The following is a 22,566-nucleotide window of genomic DNA, read 5'->3' on the forward strand; positions in this document are numbered from 1 at the left end:
ACCACTGGAAGCAAGGAGTCTTGAAAACTAAGCAGAATAAATTCGGCCGAATCGTTACTTCCATACAACTTAAATTTTCTCTCTTAGATTCAGTTACTCTGAATTAGGCAGAGAAACTGATATGATGCAATCCCAATAACACCATATACGTAAAACCTAAATACATGAGCAGCTAAGCTCCACTCGCATTCTTTTTTACACTTACATGTCTACCCAAACACTCTCATAAAATACACTAGTCTTAAATTAGTTTATTTTTCTATGCACATGATGATTCACCAAAGAGATTGTTGCTTTATCTTACATGTTGAGAAGGCCCTGTTTGGAGAATAACAACCTATAGATTTAATTCTTCTTTCCCATAAATGCGCTGAAGTTCGCGAGTTGCTGCTTGAAATGATTCTGGAAAGGTGGGAAGTTAAAAAGAGAGTCAGCACTGCAACCTGAGTCTTTTTAAGGCAGCAGAAATTCTTTCATGCTCATACAATCACAAAATCAAATCTTTTTTATTTTTTATGAGACAGCTACATAAAATCTTATTTACCTTTCCAAATGCGAAAAGATTTCTGATTAATCGGTGCACCAAAAACGGTTTGAATTGTATCGAACAACAGGCTCTCAGGTGTGCTCCTCAGTTCTTGTACTATTTGATAGATGGTCTTTCCATTCTCAAAGTAAATGTGATTGTTCGGATGCTTGGTTTTGCAACCAGCATGGCGCTCAAACTCATATGCATTCAGCACCTAAAGCACAATCATATAAATCATAGATGAGAAAGCAAAAAGTTGAGCTCACCAATTTTGAAACTATAGGATGGCTCACCTTGGAAAAGTTACATGATTGACACCCGCAAAGATAGCCAGAACCTTTTATAACTCCACAAAGCTCCTTATTACATACAGGGATAAAACAGTAAGGTAGAAAGCAATTAGCAATTGCAACTTAAATAAAGCAGAAAAAAAGAACTATCCAGTTACCTCCCGTGACAAGGATACGTACTTCACAGGTACACCATCAAGCATACCAGTCGATATCAAACTTCTGACATTTGAAGGGAAGCTGTTTGGGGCATCTTTCTTTGATGATTTGAACTCTGGCTTAGTCCTTGCAGCAGATTCAGATCTTAGTTTAGCAGTTTGAGTTGCACTTGGAATGGAACCAGCAGCTGATGCGTCCAGCTGTTTTCCAGAACCGTCTTCCAGTGTTGGATTGGCAGATTGACAGTATGATGGGTCAAAGCTACCAAGAGGCCTGCCCACAGGGATAATCTCATGTTCTTCATGAAAGCCACCGAAAGAAAGAATATTGGCATCCTCTTTAACATAACTGTTGGCCATTGATATTGGAATTTCATTATCCTTACTGTAGGCAGGAGTGGCGATACGCATATCATCCCTGTTATAGGTATGACTCATTACTGCAACATTATCACACTGCTTATCGTAGCTATGCCCCATTGAAATAAAACTATTTTCATTTTCCCCATTATACGCCTCAATATTAGACATCTCACTGTTACTTTCCCTACTAAAACTAAGTTCCTTTGGATCATGCATACCGGAATCGGAGTCCTTAACTTGATTGACCTTAACTTTCCTAATTCCACCATAATTAAAGCATGTTTCAGGATCTTCAATTGAAGGAGATATTGACAAACCAAAAGATGCATCTTCACCAAAATGATCTTCAATGCTTTTTCGTCTCATGTTATCTGCTTCTATGGGAGATATGTTCCTTTCAGTGAAACTGACAGACCTTTCAGATTCGGAACCAAACAACCGATCAATAAAATGGCTAGGAACAGACTGAAAACTGGAAACATTTTCCCAAGGCGAAACATTTGAATTAGAAATTCCTGAACTTGATTTGTTGTTTGCAGCTTGTACAGCTTGCTTCTTGTTAGGGAACAGCTGCGAATCAGCATCAACAAACCAACCATGTGATCGCTTGGGTTCGATTCTTGAAGGATTATCGAATGCTGCATCTCCATCAGACACATGCGGAGGACCCTTTGCCATCCAAAAACTCTTATTCTGAAAAGACTGCCAGAAACAATCACTCAGAAGTTGCTTATTTGTAACACTTCAATGATCCATTAACCAACAAAGCATGGTTAAGGGTTGGGAAAACACACAAACTAAATCACTTCTCACATTAACAAAAAGGTTGCTTTTAATCATTCTAAAGCAAAAGCAAAAGCGAAACTAATTGTATATAAAATCTATTGAATTGGCACTGCTAGTATAATTTTAAAAAGTTTATTTACATATACTTACTAAAGATCAGAAAAGAATAAATCGGCTAAACATACACACTTCATTAAGTTAAAAAAATTCAAATATTTGACAAATTTAACCGATAATAAAATGGAAAATAAATAATAACCATCCGTTTTTTGTCATAAAAGAAGATAAAATGATATACCATTTCTTTCCAGCTTCCCACTACTTCAACTGGAGATGATACACTTCCCTTTTCTTCTTCTTCTCCTCCTCTAATTCTCAATCAAAGCATATAATCTCTGCTTAGATCACCCTAATTCAAAGCTTCCCCTGAAATTTTTTGTTAAAAGAAAATAACATCCATAGAGTTTTCGTAGAAACCCAGATAATGAAATGGATAAAAAGAAAAAACTTCATAAAACTGATGAAATAGAAAAACCCTAAAAATAAATTTAAAGAAAAAGTGTTCCATTTCCTTCAATTTTCGAAGATCCTTACCTTGCTTTGCCACCGGAAAAAAGCGAGGATTTTATGATGAATTTACCGGCGAACAGAACGAGAGGGAGAGAGAGTGAATTGTTGCTTTGTGAGTGAGGAGCACCGGATCTTTCCTCGTGAAAAAGAATTATCAGAAATGTTAGACTACAACTGCTTTATCACACGACACAGTTACCTACATCATTAACGTGCACGTGTTTTGCAAGCGATGGATCTTGCTGTCGATTGTTTGTGATTAACCACATCGAAGGGTGGATTTCGTCGCTTTCGTTCTCCTTGGGCTTGTTTATGGAAAGAGAATCTTGAACTAGCGGTGGTAAGGTGGGGATTCAAGGGAATTATGGATACGTGTCCAGTTTTTAATGGTTTAAATATGGTAAAGTCCACTACAGCCGCCAATAAAGCTTTGACAGTTGTTTTATTAACTATTAGGTAAGGTGAGAACTGGTGTTTGTAAGTCCCAGTCAGTCACAGTAGAAATTTCTGAATTTTTTTATATAAATTATTTAGTTAATTAAATAATATAATATTTATTTCATTGTAAGTCTTTAAAATATATTATCTTAAATTTTAATTCATTAAAAATTTAAAAATAAAAATAATATCAAACATTTTTATAATTAAAAGCCAAAATATAACAAAATTGAGACAGAGAAAATAGCCAATTGAGTTTGAGCTGAATAGGTAAATTTATTATTTCAATAACCAGAAAACGTGAGTTTAAGTGTGTTTAAACACATTTTTCTACCGATCTAAAGATTCGAATAGGTTACGACTAAAAGTAAGTATTGTACATGAGGTATAAAATTTAAGATGTGGAATAGCTTCAACATATTTTGTCACCGGTGAGCATGCTAAAAGTTGTCGGACACAACTCAATAGGAGTCTTCTCTTCTTAATTCTCAGACGTATATTTTATTTTAGGTTTCTTACAGTGCTTGTGCAAGAAGTTAATATGTTACTTTCGTGATGTTCAAATATATATAATAGCTTTGTGTTCATTTTGTATATTCTCTTAGCCAGATTGTGATTATTTTGCAACCAAAATGATGATCCCTAGTCTGAAGGCTTTGGTTTGTGTGTGTCAGTGAGATTTCTTTTGTTTTCTTTTTAGTTTGATAATGGCTTAAGATAAAGGGCTTGCAAAGGAAAACACGCTTAACAATCCAGAAGAGAAACACTGATATTCAGTCGTTTAACTTGTTTTGCAAGTCACAAGTTAAAAAGGGTGGATTGGATAGTTCCAGTATAATTGAGCAAGCATGCCTATTTCGTTCCATGAGCGATCTAAAATTTCCAGTCTTCCCTTTATAATTGAGGAGCCTGCCTGCTTCAAAAATGCACTTGATTGTGTTACCTTTTACAAATTTAAATCGAACAAACAAAAAGAAAACCAACTTCAATCAAATGATTGTCTGCCAAAGATCCTATTTTAAACCTTTTTCTATGTCAATAAACTACCGATCAGGAATCTGAAATGGTAAAGTAATTTAAGGTGGTAATTTCCCAGACAAGTAGACAGAAAGTTTATCTCTCAGGTGGACACCTTCAATGTCAAAAGATTCGCAAATCCGTTGTCGGTAACCCGAATCATGGTCATGAGACAAAGGCATTTCATCCTGCACATCATCATCTTCCAAGTCAATAACAATATTGTGAAGCAAGCAGCAAACCAGGATGATCCTGGGCAACTTATGTTTGTCAGGTCTCCACATCACCCCTCGGATGATCTTCCACATTTCTTTCAGCCTTGCCAAGGCCCTGCGTGCCACCAGCCGAGTCGCCGAATGTCTTTTATTGAACTCAGTGTTAATCTCTGGTAGCTCTTTCCCCTTGTATGGTATAACAAGATACGGTAACAAAGGATAGCCTAAGTCTCCGATGATGTATTCCCTTATTTCTGATCCTTTAGACACCTCAACTTTTTTGCCATTCAATCTCTCTCCTTTATCACACAGTTTATAGAAATTTGAACTCTGAAACACCAGCCAGTCGTCGATCTTACCTGGCCAACCGGTAACAATGTCCCTGAACCTCATTTCAGGGTCCACAATTGCCTGCAGGACCATGCTATGATTCTTCTCATGATCGAGCCACACCTTACTTTCAGGGTCTGACGAAGGCAAACACATCGTAACATGAGTAGTGTCAATCACACCACAGCAATTGGGAAGTCCTTGAATCTTTTCAAATTTGGACTTTATTTCCGTCATTTCTGCATCAGTGGAAGGCCAATGCAAGTGGTGAAGACCCCTTTCTTCCATGGCCTCTATAAAGCGCCAGGTCAATTGCGAGACAGTAGAGCGATGCAGCCCGAACAGATCACCAATTGTCACTAGTGATTCACCAGAGCTTAGCCTTCTCAAAGCTACAGCTACTTGATCTTCAAAAGACAAAGGTTTTCCATTTGAAAATGTGAAATTTCCTGGCTTAGCCATCATGTCTTCCATCACGAGCGAACATATGTAGCTGAAAGTTTTTCTGGAAATTTTGAAAACTGATTTGAACTTGTCCAGACCTTTAGATGGCGATTGAAGACCTGCAAATAGCATGAGTCAATAGGGTTGAGACTTGGAGTAGATGATCTATGGGATTTCACTAGTAACTATGGAACATTATTTCAAGTATCAGGATTACTGTATCAATGAGAAAAATATAACCTTCTTAGTCTCATTTCATTAAACAATGTACAGCCATAGGAATTGAAAATATAGAGTAGACATGCATAATTGTTTATAACTGGAACATTAAATAGGTAAATGATGCACATAAAGTTGAAGCATGACAGCGTCTGTTGAATCTAGTTTGCAACAATTACAGTTGGGACTGGTAGGAACCAATGTGACAGACTGCTAATACCAATGCAGAAGCTTTGATTAAACAAGATGACTCCATTCTCCTATTACTCATCATCGTAAAGACAACTCACATCTTGTTGAGAAAGAAAAAGGAAGATAAGTAACTAAATTCAAAGCGGTCCTCTTCGTCTTATCCGGGTAGAGCCAAGAAAAGAAGGCTCATGGAACAAGGGCAACCAACATCATGAATTTGATTAGAGGACTATTTGGATTGGTTAGAGCATACACATTAGCTTAATTGGCAATTACTTTTCCAATCAAAGCTTAGTTTCTACTGACCTGCGTCAAGTTCTTTAACTCTTATCTTATGTCTTCTTTCTTAATCTCTCCTCATTGACAAATCCTATTGTTTTTTAAGTGACACTAGTCAATGTAATCTACTGAATTGTGAACTGTAGCTAAAAACAAATGTTATGAAAAAATATCATCTGTGTATAGATTGAAAATGGGAGAAATAAAAAATTTCAACCTATGGAACTTGCTGGTAAGTGAAACATAGGATTACCAGCCATTCTTTTAACATGTTCAAAGTAATCATCACCCATTTCTTTAACATTTTCCAGGTAACTAAAACTAATGTGCCCTTGCATGGTGTGTTGAATTTTAATGTAAAACGACAAGAATCACAAGATATTAAACCAGCATATAGAAGCCAGCACTGAAGACAAATCAAAGAAAACAAGGGAAACAGATACATGGACAAAGAGTAATAAAAAATAGGAAGAATTCAATGCTCTGAACACAAGAAATTTCTCATCAAGAAGTGACATATTTATCAGAACACATTAAGCGATAGTTTGACCAGTTGAAACCCTTGTTATTTTGAATGATAAAAGGCGTTGCAGGTTGAACTCATGAATGCAGAATATGAAGGGAATTAATTCCTGCCTAATAACCTGGTAAATAACTTGATTGATCTTATCAATAGCCTTTCATGTTAAAGATCTTATTATTCTGGATTTACTTGCTCTGTAGCATTTTCAATCAAAACATGTAATGGCTGTACAAGTAAGGACTACATATATGTGAAAGATAATATTTCAAGAAATGGAAAGACCACGCATTCTGTAGATGGCATGTTTCTGGCAGAACAAGAACAATATTCAAAAAGACCAATGGATAAAGCATTTAACATAAACCAAAAGAGAAGAATCTTCAAGATGAAAGGATAAAGAATTAAGATAAATCAATAAAAAAAACGAGGAAGAAGAATAAGAAAAAAGATTGTTTGTTTCGCCTACATTGGCTATTACAAATGTATAGTCAAGTTATCTACAATCTGCTTTCACAAACAATAAAAGTCATCTAGAAAGAACTAATAACAAGTCCCTTTTATTTACAACTCCATTTCTCACTTGCAGAGTCTCCATTAATAACTTAAAGCTTTCCTCAAAGTAAATCCAATCACAAACTTCAAATGTAAGATGAGAATCAGTTTGTCAACTTCATTAGCTATCTGTTAACAACGAAACCAATCTTCTTCCCCATTTAATAACATAAACAAAAAAGAGTGTTAGGTTAACAGAACCACTTGAAAGTCAGATTAGGGATCCTGCATACATGGTCCTAAATGTATTTCCTATGCATTCATATATAAATAGAAAACGATATAAATTGTAAAGCCAGTCAAATTTGTCTCCAGCCATGACTTGAAAACTTGTCAACTATTAAGTTTATATATCTGCAATGCCATGAATGACCAACTAAAGCAAATACCAATACAAGGTAACCAAAAAAAACAGTTCAAAATAAAGACAATAAAAACAGGAAAAAGAAAATGTTCAAGAGTCAGACACAGTAAAACTGTTAAAAGAAAACATACCATTCATCCTCTTGGAAAGCGCATCCCACCAATCAACAGACCGTTCCATCTCAGAAGAAGCAGAGGCATTTTCTACAGGTTTCTTCTCTACCTTTCTTCTTTTCTTTAACCCTCTTACAGGACCCATCAGCCTAAAAAAGACACCCAATTGAATCCAAAAACAAAACCCGCTAACTCCAGCAAAACAAGAATTACGATAACTATGTTACAATTCATCAAAAAGAACAAAACCCATTAATTATAAACACCACCAATACATATATCACAAACCATGAGACAAACATAAACAATAGGATCCTGAAAGGAATAGTGGCAACTAATATGCAATAACTACACAAAGAAAGGAACAAAACAGCTTTGTGTTCAATGGTAGCTTCGTTGAAATAAGGAAGGAAAAGAAAAGGAGAAGGTAGATAGTTGTTCATGTGTTACCTGATGAGAAAATCTACAGGCAAGTAAAGAAGTTTCAAAGTGTGTTGTTTTTAGACAATGTGCCAACACAAAACAAACGACATCGACATGCGAATAGACACAATCTTCTATTCTTCACAAAAACCTACTGAAACATGTTCAGATTTTTTTCCCTGGGAAGAAAAAGGGAGTGCTTTGCGTAGAGCTTTTAGTGAGATTCTCTCAAATTAAAGAGTATATATTTATATAAATATATATAAAAAAAAACAAATTTTTAACATGCCTTAGTGTACTAATGTATATATATGGGATGATATATGAATTGGAAGGTCAATTTTGCAATTAAAATGACTAAAACGCCATCTGGTCTAATTTGGTTCATGAAATGGTAAATGAGGTGAAATTCAGTTGTAAATGGTCAGAATCCGAAGGTAGCTCTTCGTGGCTAATTTGGTCATTATGCATATGGTTTAACAAAAACAAAGCTGATTTAACACGCAATGAAAGAAGTTTATTTGCTTACTCCTACCAATCATCTTAATCTATTTGCAACAACCATCACAATTTTTGGCAAACTAAAACTTCAGTTTCTTCTTCAAAATTTTCTACTTATGTGATCAAATTATTTAAAAAAAATAAAAATCAAGTATTACATATTTTATAATTGTACATACAAAGTTCATATGTTTGAATTCGTCTTTATAAGAGGTTAGGAAATCGAATGTTAATATTCTTTGCCTATTAATATATATGTTTAAATTCCTATAGGATAGCGGGTTGTGGAGTTTTAATGAAGATTTTTCTTTTGGTTGAAAAGCAGCCAGATTTTCTGCAAAACAAAACTGCAATTTATTGCTTTGCAATAAGGAAAGTTTAATAATTTCAGTTCTGTTTTTGGTCACATCATATATATCTTACGTTCCCAGGGATTTCATCATGTAAGTAAAGTTTGGCGGAAGGAAGCAATGCGCCTCTTAGGCCCTTTGGGAAATTAATATTGTACAGTACTAGCTACTAGTTGACTGAAACTGTTGAAACTGGGCTTTAAACTTGTCTAAATAGAAAGGAAAGTCCAACAATTCATCTTGGCTTTATTGGCTGCTTAGCTAACAAGGGCATTTTGCTCAACCAATACCGCGCCCCCCACTCTTCAAATATGGAACCATCAGGCATAGGGCGTCAAGTGTAAACTAGAGTTATAAGTGAAGTTAAGCATATAAATCAATTTTATCTCAATTTAAATTCAATCTTTAAAAATGAAACTCCAACCTAACTCTATTTCACTTTACTTGTATTTCACCCAAGTAAACATTCAATAGTAAAAGCTTTCATTTGGAAGTTTTAGTTATCTTAATGGGTGATCTATATATGGTTTATACACCATTAATAAATTAAATGATAACACATCATCAAAACTTTTTAAGAATAACCTAATTTTTAATGACATACCATCTAATTAACTAAAAATACAGACTTCTACATTACCAATGTATCAAAAATTACTCCTATTCCAAATTGTTAGTAAAAAATTAGCAAAGTAAATGTTGCAACTTTCTTGGTAGAGATTAGTGAATTTTTCACATCTCCAATCGCCATAAAGAACACTCATCTTTCCAACAGTGACACCAATGCCCAAAGCAGACGATAAGACCTAGATGAAATTCCATTTCCTATGTTTTAATTCAGAGTCGAACTAAATTAGTGTCAAAAAGGACATATCACAACTAGAGGTTATCGCCCGTGCACCGACAACAAGACTTAGCCACTCCCACAAAAACCAAGGCACCAATCACCCAACCCTGCGCTTCCTATCATTGCGAAGGCAAACCGTCCGCTAAGCAGCTTGCTCTATAAATAATTTGCCATTGCTATTCCCAACAGTTCTCACTGTTTAGTTACGAAACTACAAATTACTACAATTCACATAAGTAATTCAGATCTAGACATCGCGTCTTTCAATTATAGCTTCTACTTTAATTGGTGTCATGCGACGGTGTTGACTTTTTTCTTCCATCACTAAGTTCTCGGCTTCCTCGGTATGCACTTTGTACGCACTCCGTCCATCTCCTTTCCAGCCAGCTGCAACTGCGAGCTCCTGCTGATTAAAATGTTCCCAAATTAACCCAATTAAAAGACCAACAAACAAAGCAGAACCAGATCTAGCATCTAATAAGAATTTAAGCTTAAAACTCTCAACAGAAATTGTGTTTATCTACCTGGTCATTCCTTCAAAGTTAGTATTAATGTAGTCAAATCATTTGTCCAATATGTTTCATTACATTAAAACCCAACCGCAAGATTTAAATTCCAGGACCACCTGGGATTCGATTACGGATCATTAATGTCAATGGCCAGCTTCGTATATAATCTGTCCTTCCTTAAGACATACAGCTGATTCCAAAACAGAAGTATAGCCATGGAAGACATACACATACATGACAGCTGTGTTATTCAAAGTCAAGCATAGGTCCTATATTCAAAATTCCAAAGATTTTTCATCTAATTCAAAACATCACACGCACTCATATTTGAATACATGTCGAGCATTGAATACAAAGACTTTTAAACAAATGAAGAGTATTTAGTTACATATGTGTAACAAAAGCTGGCCTTTCGGGCAAAACCCGTACGAATTTTACATTCAATACATAAAACAGGCCCGCAGGGTCAGATATTCAGAAATAGAACCAATAATCTAACTTGAAATCCCTTGAAAGGTGAGGCATTCCTTGCATTGCAGGTATGGAACAGTTCATTATTCAACTAAAGCTTCAATCCTATTTACTCATTGTACCATCATCAGTGCTTCTTCACTTCAGTCCTTTCATGAGATTAGTATTGGGTTTATGTCTAAATCAAGAGTTTAATTACTTAGATTCCTTGGCATTACATTCGAAATACAAGATAAATTAGTTTTACTGTTTTTATAAGGAGGTAAAGAATATAGTTATTATTTAGTTAATTATACATCAAATATAAGATTTTAAGCAGCAATGAAAGTAAACTTAAAACGTAATTGGTAATTAAAATGCTTCACAAATAAATTTTGGGGATTACCTATCAGCATTGTAAGAAGAAGATCTCTTCAAGTTAGGGATCTCCTCTTTCTTGGTCTCAATCAAGCTACCACTAAAATACTCTTTATCTTCCAAGCTTACCCTTGAGAAGCTCCCCGTTTCCCTCTCAATCCCTGCTTCTTTTCCCACCTGGCTACAATTCCCTGCCCCGCGTGGTAACCTCGATTTGTAATGTCCAATGAACAAGAACCCTTCATCCTTCTCTGAGCTGGCTCCACAATCCTTAAACGACATCGAACCGCACGATACCAACTGCATCAAAACGGACGACGCCTTAATCCTCCCACTTGGGCAACCCTCAGCCGTACGGTTCAAGCTATCTTCGTTACTACCACCACCGTTGCCCAATCTCAACCGTCCATCAGCTTTCATTAAGGATTCCAATGTCTCCGGGCTTGAATCCGACGGTGGAGGTGAAATCTCTTCCCTACTCAGCTCCGTAGTATGATTCAGCTCCAACTCTTGACTTTGACTTTCAGTACTTTCTAGCTCTTCGATTTCCGGTTCCTTAACCAACGCTTTTCTTCTTCTCCTCTTATCATCAGTCTGAGTCGACGCATCAGCAGCGATTCTCCCGATTGATTCGGGTCTCGACTCAGACTTGTAAACTTTGTACTCATGGAGATCAATGGAACTCCAAGACTGATTCCTCCGCCGTCTTATTGACGGAAAATCATGCTCGTTCTCTGACTTCTGAGACTCCGCCGGTTTTGGTAATCGAAAAGAAGACGACGTTATGTCAAGTGCTTGAGAGTTGATCGTGTGGTCGAGAATCTCCGATCCTTTGAGAATGTATTCTTGGCCATGAGACGGGTAAATGAAATCGTTTTCTGCTAAGTCGTGCCAAACGAATCCGTTTTTGTAGCTCCTGAGTTTTAACAATCAAAGCAGGACTATTAATATCAGACAGTGAAAGGAAATAGTAATCTGATCAAATGGTTGGGAATGAGCGAGCGTTTTACCGTTTGGAAGACCAAGAGTATAGACTAGCCATGCCTTTGCCTCGAAGGAGGTTTAGGCGGTTGATTACATCTGAAGAAAAAGATTTTGAAAATTGTAAGGAATATAGGAAAACAAGGTACTTTCTCAGCATCCGATCAAAAGTAAAAATAAAAAGCTTTTGAAATTTTAAACTTAATTCTTTTCTTTCTCTTTTCCCGGAAAAAAGAGCACTTTTTAATATATTTTTCTCTTAAAGGGAAAACAGAAAATTCGCTTTTTGTCAGCTGCAGCAGGCAGCAGCTATGGCTAGGTAAAACCAATTTGCAAAAGGCATTTCTTGGAACGTGAACGTAAATTCAAAATTTTGAACACTTAATTTTCTTCACCATAAGACAAAACCCAGAAAGAGAAGTGCAATGGGAAGGGTTAATTGTCATACCTTTGAGATAAAGTCCATCATTAGAAGAGAGAGGAACTTCCATGAAATGAGGTTGTTCAAGCTGACCACTCCTAGACAAATAATAAACAACAGAAACCTTTCTTTCAGTGAGGGAAGACTTGTTGTTGTGAGGCTTGGGTTCAATCCAGACTTTGTTTCTTTCTGGGCTTATTTCTCTATCATTCCACTTCCTTGAAACAATTCCCCCGAACTCTGTCATTTTCCCTCTAGAACTGACCGCCATTTCACTTTCTTCTTCTTCTTCTTCTCTCTATCTGAGAAACCCAACAACAGAAACAACAAAAGAAAGAGAATAAGACATTACGACGGGAGAGGAAGCCGAAATTATGATGAGAGAGAGGGAGCGGAGACAGTGATGTTACCTGATGGAGAAGGGAGTAAGTGAAGAAGCTAGAAATGGGTAGGTTTGGATTTTATAGGGAGATGGATGAGAGTGTGTGAAATGGAGAAGAGTTTCAAAATAGGGATGCTGCAGACAACAGCTACCAAACAAATAAGGCCTGTTTTTTGCTTCACTTCTTGCGAGCATTGACTGTCAAATTCCTAGTTTATTTTATCTCGTACTACATAATAATATATCAAGATTTAAATCTGCAAATCGCTAAGTCAAACGGTGCCGTTCTGCTGCACATATTTTAAAATTTTAATGTGCAGTTAAAGCTTATTCGGGGAGGACTACTGTAGTCATATGATACTCTTTTTAACTTTGGAGTTTAGTTTCCTTTCCTCAAAAACTTTTGACCCGAGATTTAAATTTTTTTAATGGCTAAGTATATATATTTTTGGTAAATCGAGCAAAATTTATTTATGGATCAAATGTTTATTTGGGCCAACATTTTGCTATAACCTTTCTGAAGTTCAAAAAGAGTTCCCATTATATTAATTATTTTTAAAAAAATAGTCAACAATAATTTTGGGTACCATCCATTCTAAAGTAAGTTGGAGGAAAGAAATTATAAAAGCTGTCAACACTCAATAGTGGAAGTTGCTTGTTGCAGTGAAAAAGACTGTAATATATCCTTAAATGCAATGAAGAAGACGACCCAAGCTTTACATATTGGGGGAGTAATTGCCCACTTTCAAAGAAAAAATTCAAATTTCTTGGAAATAAATTTATTCAAAAGAAAAAAAATCATGAGTTGACTTATAATTTTTTAGAGGCCCACACCAAATGACCCAACTTTTGAGTCTAAAATAAAAAGAAAGGCAATGAACGTCCTGTCGACTCTGTCCTCTGATTTGGTTTTTAGAATAGAAAGTTGAGGTAAAAGTTAAAAAACTAAGAGAAATAGTTAAGTGGGACCCTGATCCACGTGGCAAATGGAATCATGCAGATTAGAGGATGGCTGTATGTGGGTGGGAGGTTAAACATTTATTTAATCTGTTTGTTAAGAACCACCCAACGGTTGAGATTGAGGATCGAAAGGCGACAGTTCTATACGGTGCTGTGTGATCTGCAACTGGATGCGGCCAAATCTTTTTGGTATCTAAGGAGATAATAATAGGATCAGATGATAATGGAAGTTTTGAGTAGGGGTGTTCATAAAAATTTTAGATTCATTCATTAGGATCAGGTCTAATCTGGCTTAAAAAATAGATTTAAATTTTTGTTTAAATTTATCTTGAATAAAAATGTTAAAGTCAGGGCTCGGTTTAGTCTATATTAATTTTATATAATTTTTTAAAATATATATAATACATTAAAAATATTAAAAATATTAAAATAAATATTTTTAACAAATTAAAAATAAATTTTAAAAATGTATACTTAAATAACATAAAACATGTGTAATTTAATAAGTAAATATCTTTAAAATAGTAACAAATTTAATAATAAAACAATAGTTAGACAATAACAACAAAACAATAACAACATAATAGTAAAATAGTAATAAAATAGTAAAAAAAAAGTAAGAAAATACTAAAAAAATGCAATTTTTTTACATATTTGGGCCAGACCAAGTTAAAAAAGCCTTACTCAAGACCCGGCTAATTTTCTGAACGGACCTTATTTTTTTATCCAAACTCATTATATTTTTACTCAAATATTCCCACTTTTTGAGTGGGCCTTCACCTGGCCTGACCCATAAACAAGAGAAGTTTTAAGTAAAAGATAGTTCAAATAATTTGCAAAATGCTTTAATATATTTTAAATTTTAACCTAAAAAAACTATAATTTTAAATGGGATAATTTCATTGGACATCCTTAAATTATAAAATTTTTTTCAAATTGACATATAATTTATTTTAAATTTAATCCTTAAATATCATTATCAAAATAATAGTATTATCTTAGACATTAAATGTGAACATATATTTAATGGCATATTAAAATTTAAAGATTTATTTATATCATTTTGAATTTGACGTGAAATATATTTAAAATATAAATAAAAATTAACGTGTATTTATTTATGTCAAAATTTTCAAATATATTAAATCTAAATTATCAATGCCACATATATATATATTTAACATTTCATCTACATATCTGAAAATTTTAATACTTTCATAATTTAAATAAAACGAATTTAAAATTTTTAAAATCATAATGCGAGGGTTTTGTAATTATAATATTTTAATTAGTTTAATATTATATCTAAATCACGAAATACTTACCGCATCAATGTCTCATAAAGTGTGAGCGGGAAACTTGGCCGAAAGTCCAAAAAATGGGCAAAAAAGTCCAAAGATTAAAAACATGTTCCCGTGCAAAGTCAGGTTGAACATTTTTCAAGTTTTGATATAAAAAGAGATGCATACAGACATGCATTTGAGTCATGTGAGGACCCAATTACTCTTAAGTTTTATGTCAAAGGGTGAAGCCGACAACTCCTTTTTATATTATTTATCAAAATTTGGATAATTGTGCTGTAAGTCATTCGGTTTTAATTGAGTTTGTGTTGAATTTATATATTTTTATTCATCAAAAAGAAATTTTAATTATATTTTATAATATTCATAATAATTTTTATTTTTATTTAAATCATTGATTTGATTAATGCGTTTGTAAATTTTCAAATTTTCACTTCCAGTCGAAAAATATTTTTTTAATTAAAAAGACATCGAGCTTCTTCTATAATTTAAAAAATAAAAAAACTTTAAAATTAAAATTCATATCTAAATTTGCTAAATATAGAAAATTCTGGAATCTCTCAGAATAGTAGTGCACGAGAACAATTATGAGCTCCAAGGGGGCCAAGTCTTTGGACTCGGGAGTTATTGAAAACGCCACACTTATTGGACTTGGACCGTTGCTTCGCTTACAAAAGCCATATCCCAATAATCTTCATCTTCGAATTATCATTGCCGATCAAACTACTGCTACTACAGTGGATTCCTTGCCCTTCTTAGGTTTTGGTAACTGGAATAGTAAGTTTTTTTTTATGACAGTGGAGGCCCCACACGGCAGCTTTTAAAAGGGGAAACCAGTCCAGAATTCGAAGATGAAAAGGAGTAGTCCATCCATCGATGACATATGGAAAGTTATTGATACGTCTGAAGAAAACTCAATGAATATGGAACTTGAAACCTCCTATCTGTGAACTAGGTTGTAATTTTTCTTCTACTTCTATGGCTTATCCTTCATGGTACTTACTTTGGAAGATGAACTTTGAACAAGAAGAGAGTAAAATGTTCTCCCCTCCAATAAATTTCTTTCTGGTACGTCATGAATATTTTATGGGACAGCATCTTTAACTGGCTAGTCAGAATTCGTTTGGTTTCTCAAATCTAATACTGTTATTTCCCAGGGAAACTCTTAAACCTCTATAATTGGGTTTGCTCTAAGCTTTCTGATAAACATTTTTCTTATCTCATCCAGCATATATCACAGTAATCGTTTCATTTACATGGAAGTATGTAAATACTAAAAAAAAAATATTCCTTTGAATTTTAGAATTTGAACCGGCTTGAACATCTTTGACACTAGAGTTTTTCATCTTCTATACTAAGATTTCGCAGCAACCAGCTATGTCTAAGGTTGAATCTCAAGACCTTCCCATTGTTAATGTCCAGCCATAATTGACATTTTCAACTAATGTTTATTATTGATTTTGTTCTTTTTCATACTGTTTTTTGTGATTTTAATTATCAAATTAAATGCATTTTGGACATGAAATTCTGTTAATTTAACGCAAGTGAAGAATATCAAATGATTGAAAAACCAAGTTCACAGGAATCAGCACTTAACAAAAGAGAGATACAAACATGGAATAAACACCCACAACAATGAAACCAAAGTGATCCACCCAACTTTCAAACCCTTGTTTAAGTACATGGAAGAAGGCCATAAATCTTAATATTCAGTAGTGGGAAGCTGTTCGTGTGTGTCTGGGGCGATGAAGAAGACCTCATAGACAATAGCTGCAATGGCAGCGCCGACGAATGGACCGAGCCAATAGACCCAGTGGTTGTCCCACGTCCAGCTGACCACGGCTGGTCCGAAGGAGACAGCAGGGTTCATGGATGCGCCATCAAAGGCACCACCAGCCAAGATGTTGGCACCCACAATGAAACCAATTGCAATGGGTGCAATGATCCCAATGTTACCCTTCTTCGGGTCAACAGCTGTGGCGTATACAGTGTAAACCAAACCAAAGGTCATCACGATCTCGAAAACCACTGCGTTCCATGCTCCTACCCCAGATGACAAGCTAAATGCTGATGTTGTCTGCATCATACAAACAACTTGGTTAAACATTAAATTGAAACTTCGGTTTTTATTATTATCTCAGTTCATATACGTATATATGAAACCTTACCAGTCCACCAGTTGAAAACTTGAGAAGCAAGCAAGCAACAACGGATCCGAGCAACTGAGCAATCCAGTACAAAATACTCCTGAACAATGTAATATGGCCACCAACAAAGGCACCGAATGTGACGGCAGGGTTTACGTGCCCACCGGAGATGTTAGCACCGACGGAAACCGCCACAAACAACGCGAAGGCGTGAGCCACTGATGCCGCTACTAATCCCGCCGGTGTTGATGAGCCATTGTCAGTGAGCTTGTCTGCACAAAGATACATGCACATAAACGTTGAGGTTGGTTAATTAGGCTTAATACATAAAACAGTGCCAATCGGCATCTTGAAATTCATCAAACTTTGTTCTAACCGAACATGTTAATTAAGTATTTAAGTGGGTTTGAAGAGATCAAGATGCGTACTAAAAGCCATGCCGGAGCCTTCGCCGGCGAAAACAAAGATGAGCATTGAAATAAACTCAGCTAGAGCTGCCTTGAGGGCATCGGATTGGCTAGCTTCCGCTGGGGAGCCTACTGCAATTCGAGAAATCGGCATTCTCCACCCGAAAAGTGAAAATCTAGCTGGACTTAGAGCTTGAAAACTAAAAAAATCTAGCTGGACTTAGAGCTTGAAAACTAAAAAAGAAAATAAAAGCCAATTCGTCGATACCCTTGTCTCTCTCTCGCTTGCTTCAGCTTTCTTCAATGGTAATTATATACAGGGGTCCAATGTAACGACTATGAACCGGACGATCCGGTTTAAAATCGGTAACTAGCAAAATTTTCAACAAAAGAAAAAATATTGTAGGCGAGGGAGGGCCTCCAAATCGCCCCCATTATGCCACGTGTACGGTAGATGTGGACTTTGATGGCCAATCCGAGCGCGGAGAATTTTAATCACCGACAGAGAATGACATTGGTGGCACTGGGTTCCGCCCCTCTTATGATTTTGGTTGTTTTCTCTTGACCGACCATCGGATTGTTTATAAACGAGGTGACGTGGACGATGGTGGTTAGCTTTGCTGGCCTCATTAAGCCATTATCATGGACTAATCAAGATTAACTAAGGGGTAAATCCAAATCGTTTATTATCTGGTAAAACCGTAAAAATTTAAAGATTTAAGTTGTTAAACAAGTGTGCTTTGACCTTAACATTTTTCCCAGAATTGCTTGGTACTAGAAAAAGTTTTTGCTTTCAAAATAAATTTAAAATTAAAAAACCTTATGCTGCACTCTCTTTTTATGCAAAATTTTATTTTGAGTTCGTGATTTTCCTTTTATATATGCATTTTTGATAATAAAATATACATACAGATAATTTAATTTTAATTTTACGGATTTATATAAAAGTGCATTTTTCTTTTTTTTTTCCTTAATTTCCTTTTAGTTGCACAATTAGAAATTAAGTCAAATTATGTTATTAGACCCTGTAAATTGCCTAAATTGTTGATTTAGTAATTTGATCAATTTCAATTTTATACTTTTAAATTTTGAATTTTAGTTATAACTAAAAGGTAACAATTAAATTTGTTTGGTTAAATTATGTTATTAGTCATATATCATGCATAAAATTGTAGATTTATTCTATATTACCCAACTAGATCATTTTTAGTCGCTATATTTCTGAAATTTTAAAATTTTAATCTTAATACAAATGACAATAATTAAATCTATTAACTGATTTTTGTGAGTAATGCATGAAAAATAGGAAATTAACATAACATTACATGTGTAATAATATGATTTTATTTCAAAATTGAAAATAACATAACTTAACTTAATCAATTCAATAGCTAACCATTTGGTGAAGACTAAAATTTTAAAATTCTACAAGTATAGAGACTGAAAATGACCAAATTAAAGTATAGGGACTAAACCCACAATTTACACATAGTACATACATTAATAGCAAAATTTAACCTTAGAATTAAAAGACTAATGAAAGAAAACTATTGGATTATTTTAATCTGTAAACTCATTTCTGCACATTAAACTAATTTGTGGCTAGTAATAAATAACATTAAACAAATTTGTGGACAATAAAAAAGTAAATAATTTATTATTTTCTCACCTCTGATCTATCACTCTGACCAAGTAATATCATGTGGCTTCTTGGTCTTGCAAATTCATCTGTCGATATTTTTGTGGCCAATAATTTCGCAATACTTCCATCATTAAATTTTACAATGAAAGTTGAGGAGATTGTAAATTCTTTTAAATGTGATTGTTGAAATCAATTAATTAAAATTTTATTTATCGATTTTTTAAAAAAAAAACCGGTTTATTGATTAAATCAAGGAAATTATATTTAAAAATTGAGTCCAGATTTCTAGATAAAATCTACTTTCATCCTTCTAAAACGCAAGTTAAACAAAACAGGTTGTTTTTAAATCCAAAACGGTTTTTGCATTAGGAAATTATTTAAAGGAGTTGCAGCTTTTATCGGACGAAATGAGAATAACGTGATCACGTTAGTCTAAACATTTTTATTAATCAGATTAGATTAGAATGATAAGAAGGGCTAAAATTAGTTGTTAAAAGGAATTGAAAATGAAGTAGGTATTGGGGGAAGGTGGACTTTAGGAATTTTGAAATGGAATAAATAAGCAGCTGTAGTTATCAAACCAACACTTTTCTTAATCTAATAATTGGGATTATGGGTCGGTATAATATTGTCCAACAATGTTTTTTGATTTTGTTTAAACTAATGTATGACATAGCTTCTCATCCACAACCCTTTTTCCTTTGCATTTTAAATATTATCCATGCCTTTGTTTAATATGGACGGCTCAGAAGGGCAATGGCCGCCCCACAACTCTTTCAAAATCCATATTTTTCTGTTTTTTTATATCTTGGAAGAAGAATAAATAAGGTTGTCGAAATTAAAAATCATTTAGCCAAATCGGGGTGATAGGGAAGATTCTTCTCCAATAATAATTGGTTTTCAAGCTTTTGTAACTAAAAGAGGGCAATATCCATGGAGATAAAATGGTGTAGACCAACTATCCAGGGATGTACAAGTTCAGTAACGTCTGGTACTTGGTCACTCTAATTTAGTCTCATTTGATGTAATAAAAATAATCAACTCGTTGAATTTTAGTGTAGTAATTTGTTCATTTTTGCTCTATTTTTAACTTTCCGTTAAGTAGTTTTTATATATATATTTTTCATATTTTACATAATACCTTTTTAGCCTTCTAACTTTACAAAAAAATTATTTTAACACTCCATTTAATTTTTTATTTTTTTAATCCTTGAAGTTGTATTTTTTTATCAAATCACCAAAAATAAATGAAAAAGCTAATATTTGTTACATTTGCCGACATGGCAAAACAAAAACAAATAAGTCATTATACCAATATAATTTAGCCACAAAAATATTCATAGTAAGGTAACTACTCTTGTAAATGTAAGGCAATAATTTGTCATGTTTCTTAGAGAGTTAAGTTGTCAGTCACTGGTAAAGACTTTAGCTAAAAAAACCTGTTACCGCTCTATTTTTCTTTTGATGAACTTTGATATATCTGCACTAGATAAACCAATATGCAAGAGTTATGAAACTTCACTAAAGAAATCAAGTCTCTATATTTGAAGCAATAAGTACATTTCAGCACAGAACAATGTCAAACAATTTTTTTTTTTGAAATAACATATTAAACAAAAATACTTCAGTTAACCACAGAAGGCTAAGTGGCAGTAAAGCAAGATTACAACTTCAACAGCTAAAAATATATCTTCCTGCTCAAAGTCTCAAAATAACAACGTAGCAACCAACTAGCTTAGATAATACCAATTTTGTTTGCCACATCCAATGCGTCATAGTCGGGTGTTAACCTAACATATGCCTTCTTTGTACCATCAGGCCTGAATCACAAGAAACACATTGATTACGAAGAATGACCACAGGCCCTCATAAGCATATAAGAAGAGTAGGAAAGAAAAATATGAAGTGATTAGATGAGCGGGTCATCAAGAAACCAAATATGGAGAATACAATCATAAGCAAGTGAAACATAACATAGAAATATGGTCTCAATACAAGTGGAAGAAGAATATATGGTCCCAATCCAATAACATGCCTAATGTATCATTCTTTTTACAGTTCTTCAAATGAAGCTTTTCAATAACAAATGAGACCTCCAATGAATGTCTAATAATCAAAGACAGAACACACTGATCTATGAAATAGATGCTACTGGAAATATATGAAACCAGCTCATGAAAGTAATAATTGTTAACATTACCTGATCAAGGTGTTCACTTTCTTGGCCTGAATGTCATACATCTTCTTGACAGCATCCTTTATCTTCTTCTTGTCTGCACGAATATCAACAATGAAAACCAAGGTATTGTTGTCTTCAATCTTCTTCATAGCTGACTCAGTTGTGAGGGGAAACTTGAGAATCTGATAATGATCAAGTTTGTTTCTCGGTGGAGCACTAATGCGTGGATACTTAGGGTTCCTATCCTTCTTCAAGGTCTTTGGCCTGTGGAATGTAACTTTTGTTCGGATCTTCTTTGCCGCCTTCTTAAAAGTGGCCCCAGATTTCACAGCCTTCGCAGCCTTCAAGGCCTGTGCCTTTGGATCTGCCTTCTTCTCAACTGCAAAATATACTACAATCAGTATAATTAATGAAATGAAGTTACAAATACCAATATACCATCATTAGAAAGGTGGTCTTATTATGGTAGAAACTTAAGCCTACAATGCAACTCCAATGCCAAACCGTATCCTACACAATGGAAATCACATACATTGATCCTAATAAACCCTGTTTGTGTCTCTAATGATGACATATTCAAAACATTCATTAAAACACAAACAATAAACTATACTAACCCAAATATACAATTCTACAGACTACACAACAAAGCAAAGAATATAAACTTTAAGCTTGAGAGACATCACGAAGCTCATATCCCTTCCTATGCAAATAGCAAATCAAATATGGGTTATAAACTCCAATCTAGATTCCAAATTTCCAAAACTATGAAATGAAAATCATGTAAAAGAACACAAGTAATCTACTAATTGTCTGCCCCCATAAAAATCCGATATCAGACAATAGTAAATCCAGAGTTAACAGTAACAGAAGAGTTTATAAAACCAAGAGAATGCCAACAGCATCTAAAAATCACAAAATAAAGTAAGATTTAAGCTCATTTCAGCTCTTCATAAAGCAATACAGTAAGTTAGAAAAAGTCGTATTCTCATTGCACGTATCAAAAGCAAGATAGAACTAGAACAAGCATTACAAATTTAAAAAGAAAATGGCAGTGCAAGCAAAGTTGTTCGAAATTAGAAAAAACTACATCCAAAACAGAATACCTTTGGGAGCCATTGGTGGCTGCTGGCCTCAAACCCTTCTAAACCCTACCGATAGAGTTGTCAAAGAAGAAGCAGAGGAGGCGTCAGGATTTGCTGGGAAATCAGGGTTTTATATAAATAAGGGTTTTCGGTTACTATAAAGGTCCAATGGGCTCTGACTAAGAGTTCTACTCGTCCTAATCACAAAATTTAAGCCGAAA

General features: G+C 34.4%; 5 protein-coding genes across 8 annotated transcripts; all 5 read right to left on the reverse strand.

Annotated features, from left to right (window-relative positions):
* Positions 1-18: 18 nt before the first annotated feature.
* LOC108453241 (uncharacterized) lies at positions 19-3,057 on the reverse strand. The gene is made up of 6 exons (XM_053029139.1): positions 2,721-3,057; positions 2,425-2,552; positions 978-2,042; positions 823-888; positions 545-743; positions 19-402 (listed from the first exon to the last, which is right to left on the reverse strand). Exons 2-6 carry the CDS (start codon positions 2,425-2,427, stop codon positions 338-340), a joined length of 1,398 nt encoding a protein of 465 aa, XP_052885099.1. The 5' UTR covers positions 2,428-2,552; positions 2,721-3,057; the 3' UTR covers positions 19-337.
* Positions 3,058-3,989: 932 nt separating this feature from the next.
* Positions 3,990-8,091, reverse strand: LOC108451951 (protein ALP1-like). 2 transcript variants are annotated; one of them, XM_017749668.2, is made up of 3 exons: positions 7,833-8,091; positions 7,401-7,531; positions 3,990-5,259 (listed from the first exon to the last, which is right to left on the reverse strand). In XM_017749668.2, exons 2-3 carry the CDS (start codon positions 7,525-7,527, stop codon positions 4,211-4,213), a joined length of 1,176 nt encoding a protein of 391 aa, XP_017605157.1. In that variant the 5' UTR covers positions 7,528-7,531; positions 7,833-8,091; the 3' UTR covers positions 3,990-4,210. The 2 variants fall into 2 exon arrangements, with proteins under 2 accessions (XP_017605157.1, XP_017605156.1); XM_017749667.2 differs by having other exon boundaries at positions 7,401-7,570.
* A 1,372-nt stretch (positions 8,092-9,463) lies between these two features.
* On the reverse strand, positions 9,464-12,965 carry LOC108450791 (protein SOSEKI 5). 2 transcript variants are annotated; one of them, XM_053027709.1, is made up of 5 exons: positions 12,653-12,965; positions 12,270-12,544; positions 11,851-11,920; positions 10,869-11,756; positions 9,464-9,909 (listed from the first exon to the last, which is right to left on the reverse strand). In XM_053027709.1, the coding sequence occupies exons 2-5, from the start codon at positions 12,511-12,513 to the stop codon at positions 9,828-9,830; spliced, it is 1,284 nt and encodes a 427-aa protein (XP_052883669.1). In that variant the 5' UTR covers positions 12,514-12,544; positions 12,653-12,965; the 3' UTR covers positions 9,464-9,827. The 2 variants fall into 2 exon arrangements, with proteins under 2 accessions (XP_052883669.1, XP_017604050.2); XM_017748561.2 differs by having other exon boundaries at positions 9,464-9,906; positions 12,653-12,957.
* Positions 12,966-16,410: 3,445 nt separating this feature from the next.
* LOC108452241 (aquaporin TIP1-2-like) lies at positions 16,411-17,986 on the reverse strand. The gene is made up of 3 exons (XM_017750012.2): positions 17,461-17,986; positions 17,054-17,304; positions 16,411-16,962 (listed from the first exon to the last, which is right to left on the reverse strand). The coding sequence occupies exons 1-3, from the start codon at positions 17,591-17,593 to the stop codon at positions 16,588-16,590; spliced, it is 759 nt and encodes a 252-aa protein (XP_017605501.1). The 5' UTR covers positions 17,594-17,986; the 3' UTR covers positions 16,411-16,587.
* A 2,603-nt stretch (positions 17,987-20,589) lies between these two features.
* On the reverse strand, positions 20,590-22,513 carry LOC108450539 (60S ribosomal protein L23A-like). Of its 2 annotated transcripts, none has more exons than XM_017748213.2 (3): positions 22,367-22,513; positions 21,282-21,639; positions 20,590-20,901 (listed from the first exon to the last, which is right to left on the reverse strand). In XM_017748213.2, exons 1-3 carry the CDS (start codon positions 22,377-22,379, stop codon positions 20,817-20,819), a joined length of 456 nt encoding a protein of 151 aa, XP_017603702.1. In that variant the 5' UTR covers positions 22,380-22,513; the 3' UTR covers positions 20,590-20,816. The 2 variants fall into 2 exon arrangements, with proteins under 2 accessions (XP_017603702.1, XP_052883829.1); XM_053027869.1 differs by having other exon boundaries at positions 21,282-21,651.
* Positions 22,514-22,566: the final 53 nt, after the last annotated feature.

This window comes from Gossypium arboreum, chromosome 5 (assembly GCF_025698485.1).
Source record: "Gossypium arboreum isolate Shixiya-1 chromosome 5, ASM2569848v2, whole genome shotgun sequence".
Lineage (NCBI taxonomy): Eukaryota > Viridiplantae > Streptophyta > Magnoliopsida > Malvales > Malvaceae > Gossypium > Gossypium arboreum.

What these genes read in the sequence shown, in the direction of transcription:
- LOC108450791 (XM_053027709.1), bottom strand. Translation starts at nt 12,513, where the DNA reads ATGGCGGTCAGTTCTAGAGGGAAAATGACAGAGTTCGGGGGAATTGTT. An exon ending in TGATGGACTTTATCTCAAAG is followed by an intron (nt 11,921 to 12,269) that starts GTATGACAATTA and finishes CTTTTTCTTCAG; the next exon opens with ATGTAATCAACCGCCTAAAC. An exon ending in TACTCTTGGTCTTCCAAACG is followed by an intron (nt 11,757 to 11,850) that starts GTAAAACGCTCG and finishes GTTAAAACTCAG; the next exon opens with GAGCTACAAAAACGGATTCG.
- LOC108452241 (XM_017750012.2), bottom strand. Translation starts at nt 17,593, where the DNA reads ATGCCGATTTCTCGAATTGCAGTAGGCTCCCCAGCGGAAGCTAGCCAA. An exon ending in AGGCTCCGGCATGGCTTTTA is followed by an intron (nt 17,305 to 17,460) that starts GTACGCATCTTG and finishes ATCTTTGTGCAG; the next exon opens with ACAAGCTCACTGACAATGGC. An exon ending in AGTTTTCAACTGGTGGACTG is followed by an intron (nt 16,963 to 17,053) that starts GTAAGGTTTCAT and finishes TGTATGATGCAG; the next exon opens with ACAACATCAGCATTTAGCTT.
- LOC108450539 (XM_053027869.1), bottom strand. An exon ending in AAAGTGAACACCTTGATCAG is followed by an intron (nt 20,902 to 21,281) that starts GTAATGTTAACA and finishes CTTGTGATTCAG; the next exon opens with GCCTGATGGTACAAAGAAGG.
- LOC108451951 (XM_017749668.2), bottom strand. Translation starts at nt 7,527, where the DNA reads ATGGGTCCTGTAAGAGGGTTAAAGAAAAGAAGAAAGGTAGAGAAGAAA. An exon ending in GCTTTCCAAGAGGATGAATG is followed by an intron (nt 5,260 to 7,400) that starts GTATGTTTTCTT and finishes TGCTATTTGCAG; the next exon opens with GTCTTCAATCGCCATCTAAA.
- LOC108453241 (XM_053029139.1), bottom strand. An exon ending in ACGTATCCTTGTCACGGGAG is followed by an intron (nt 889 to 977) that starts GTAACTGGATAG and finishes GTATGTAATAAG; the next exon opens with GAGCTTTGTGGAGTTATAAA. An exon ending in ATCTTTTCGCATTTGGAAAG is followed by an intron (nt 403 to 544) that starts GTAAATAAGATT and finishes CCACCTTTCCAG; the next exon opens with AATCATTTCAAGCAGCAACT.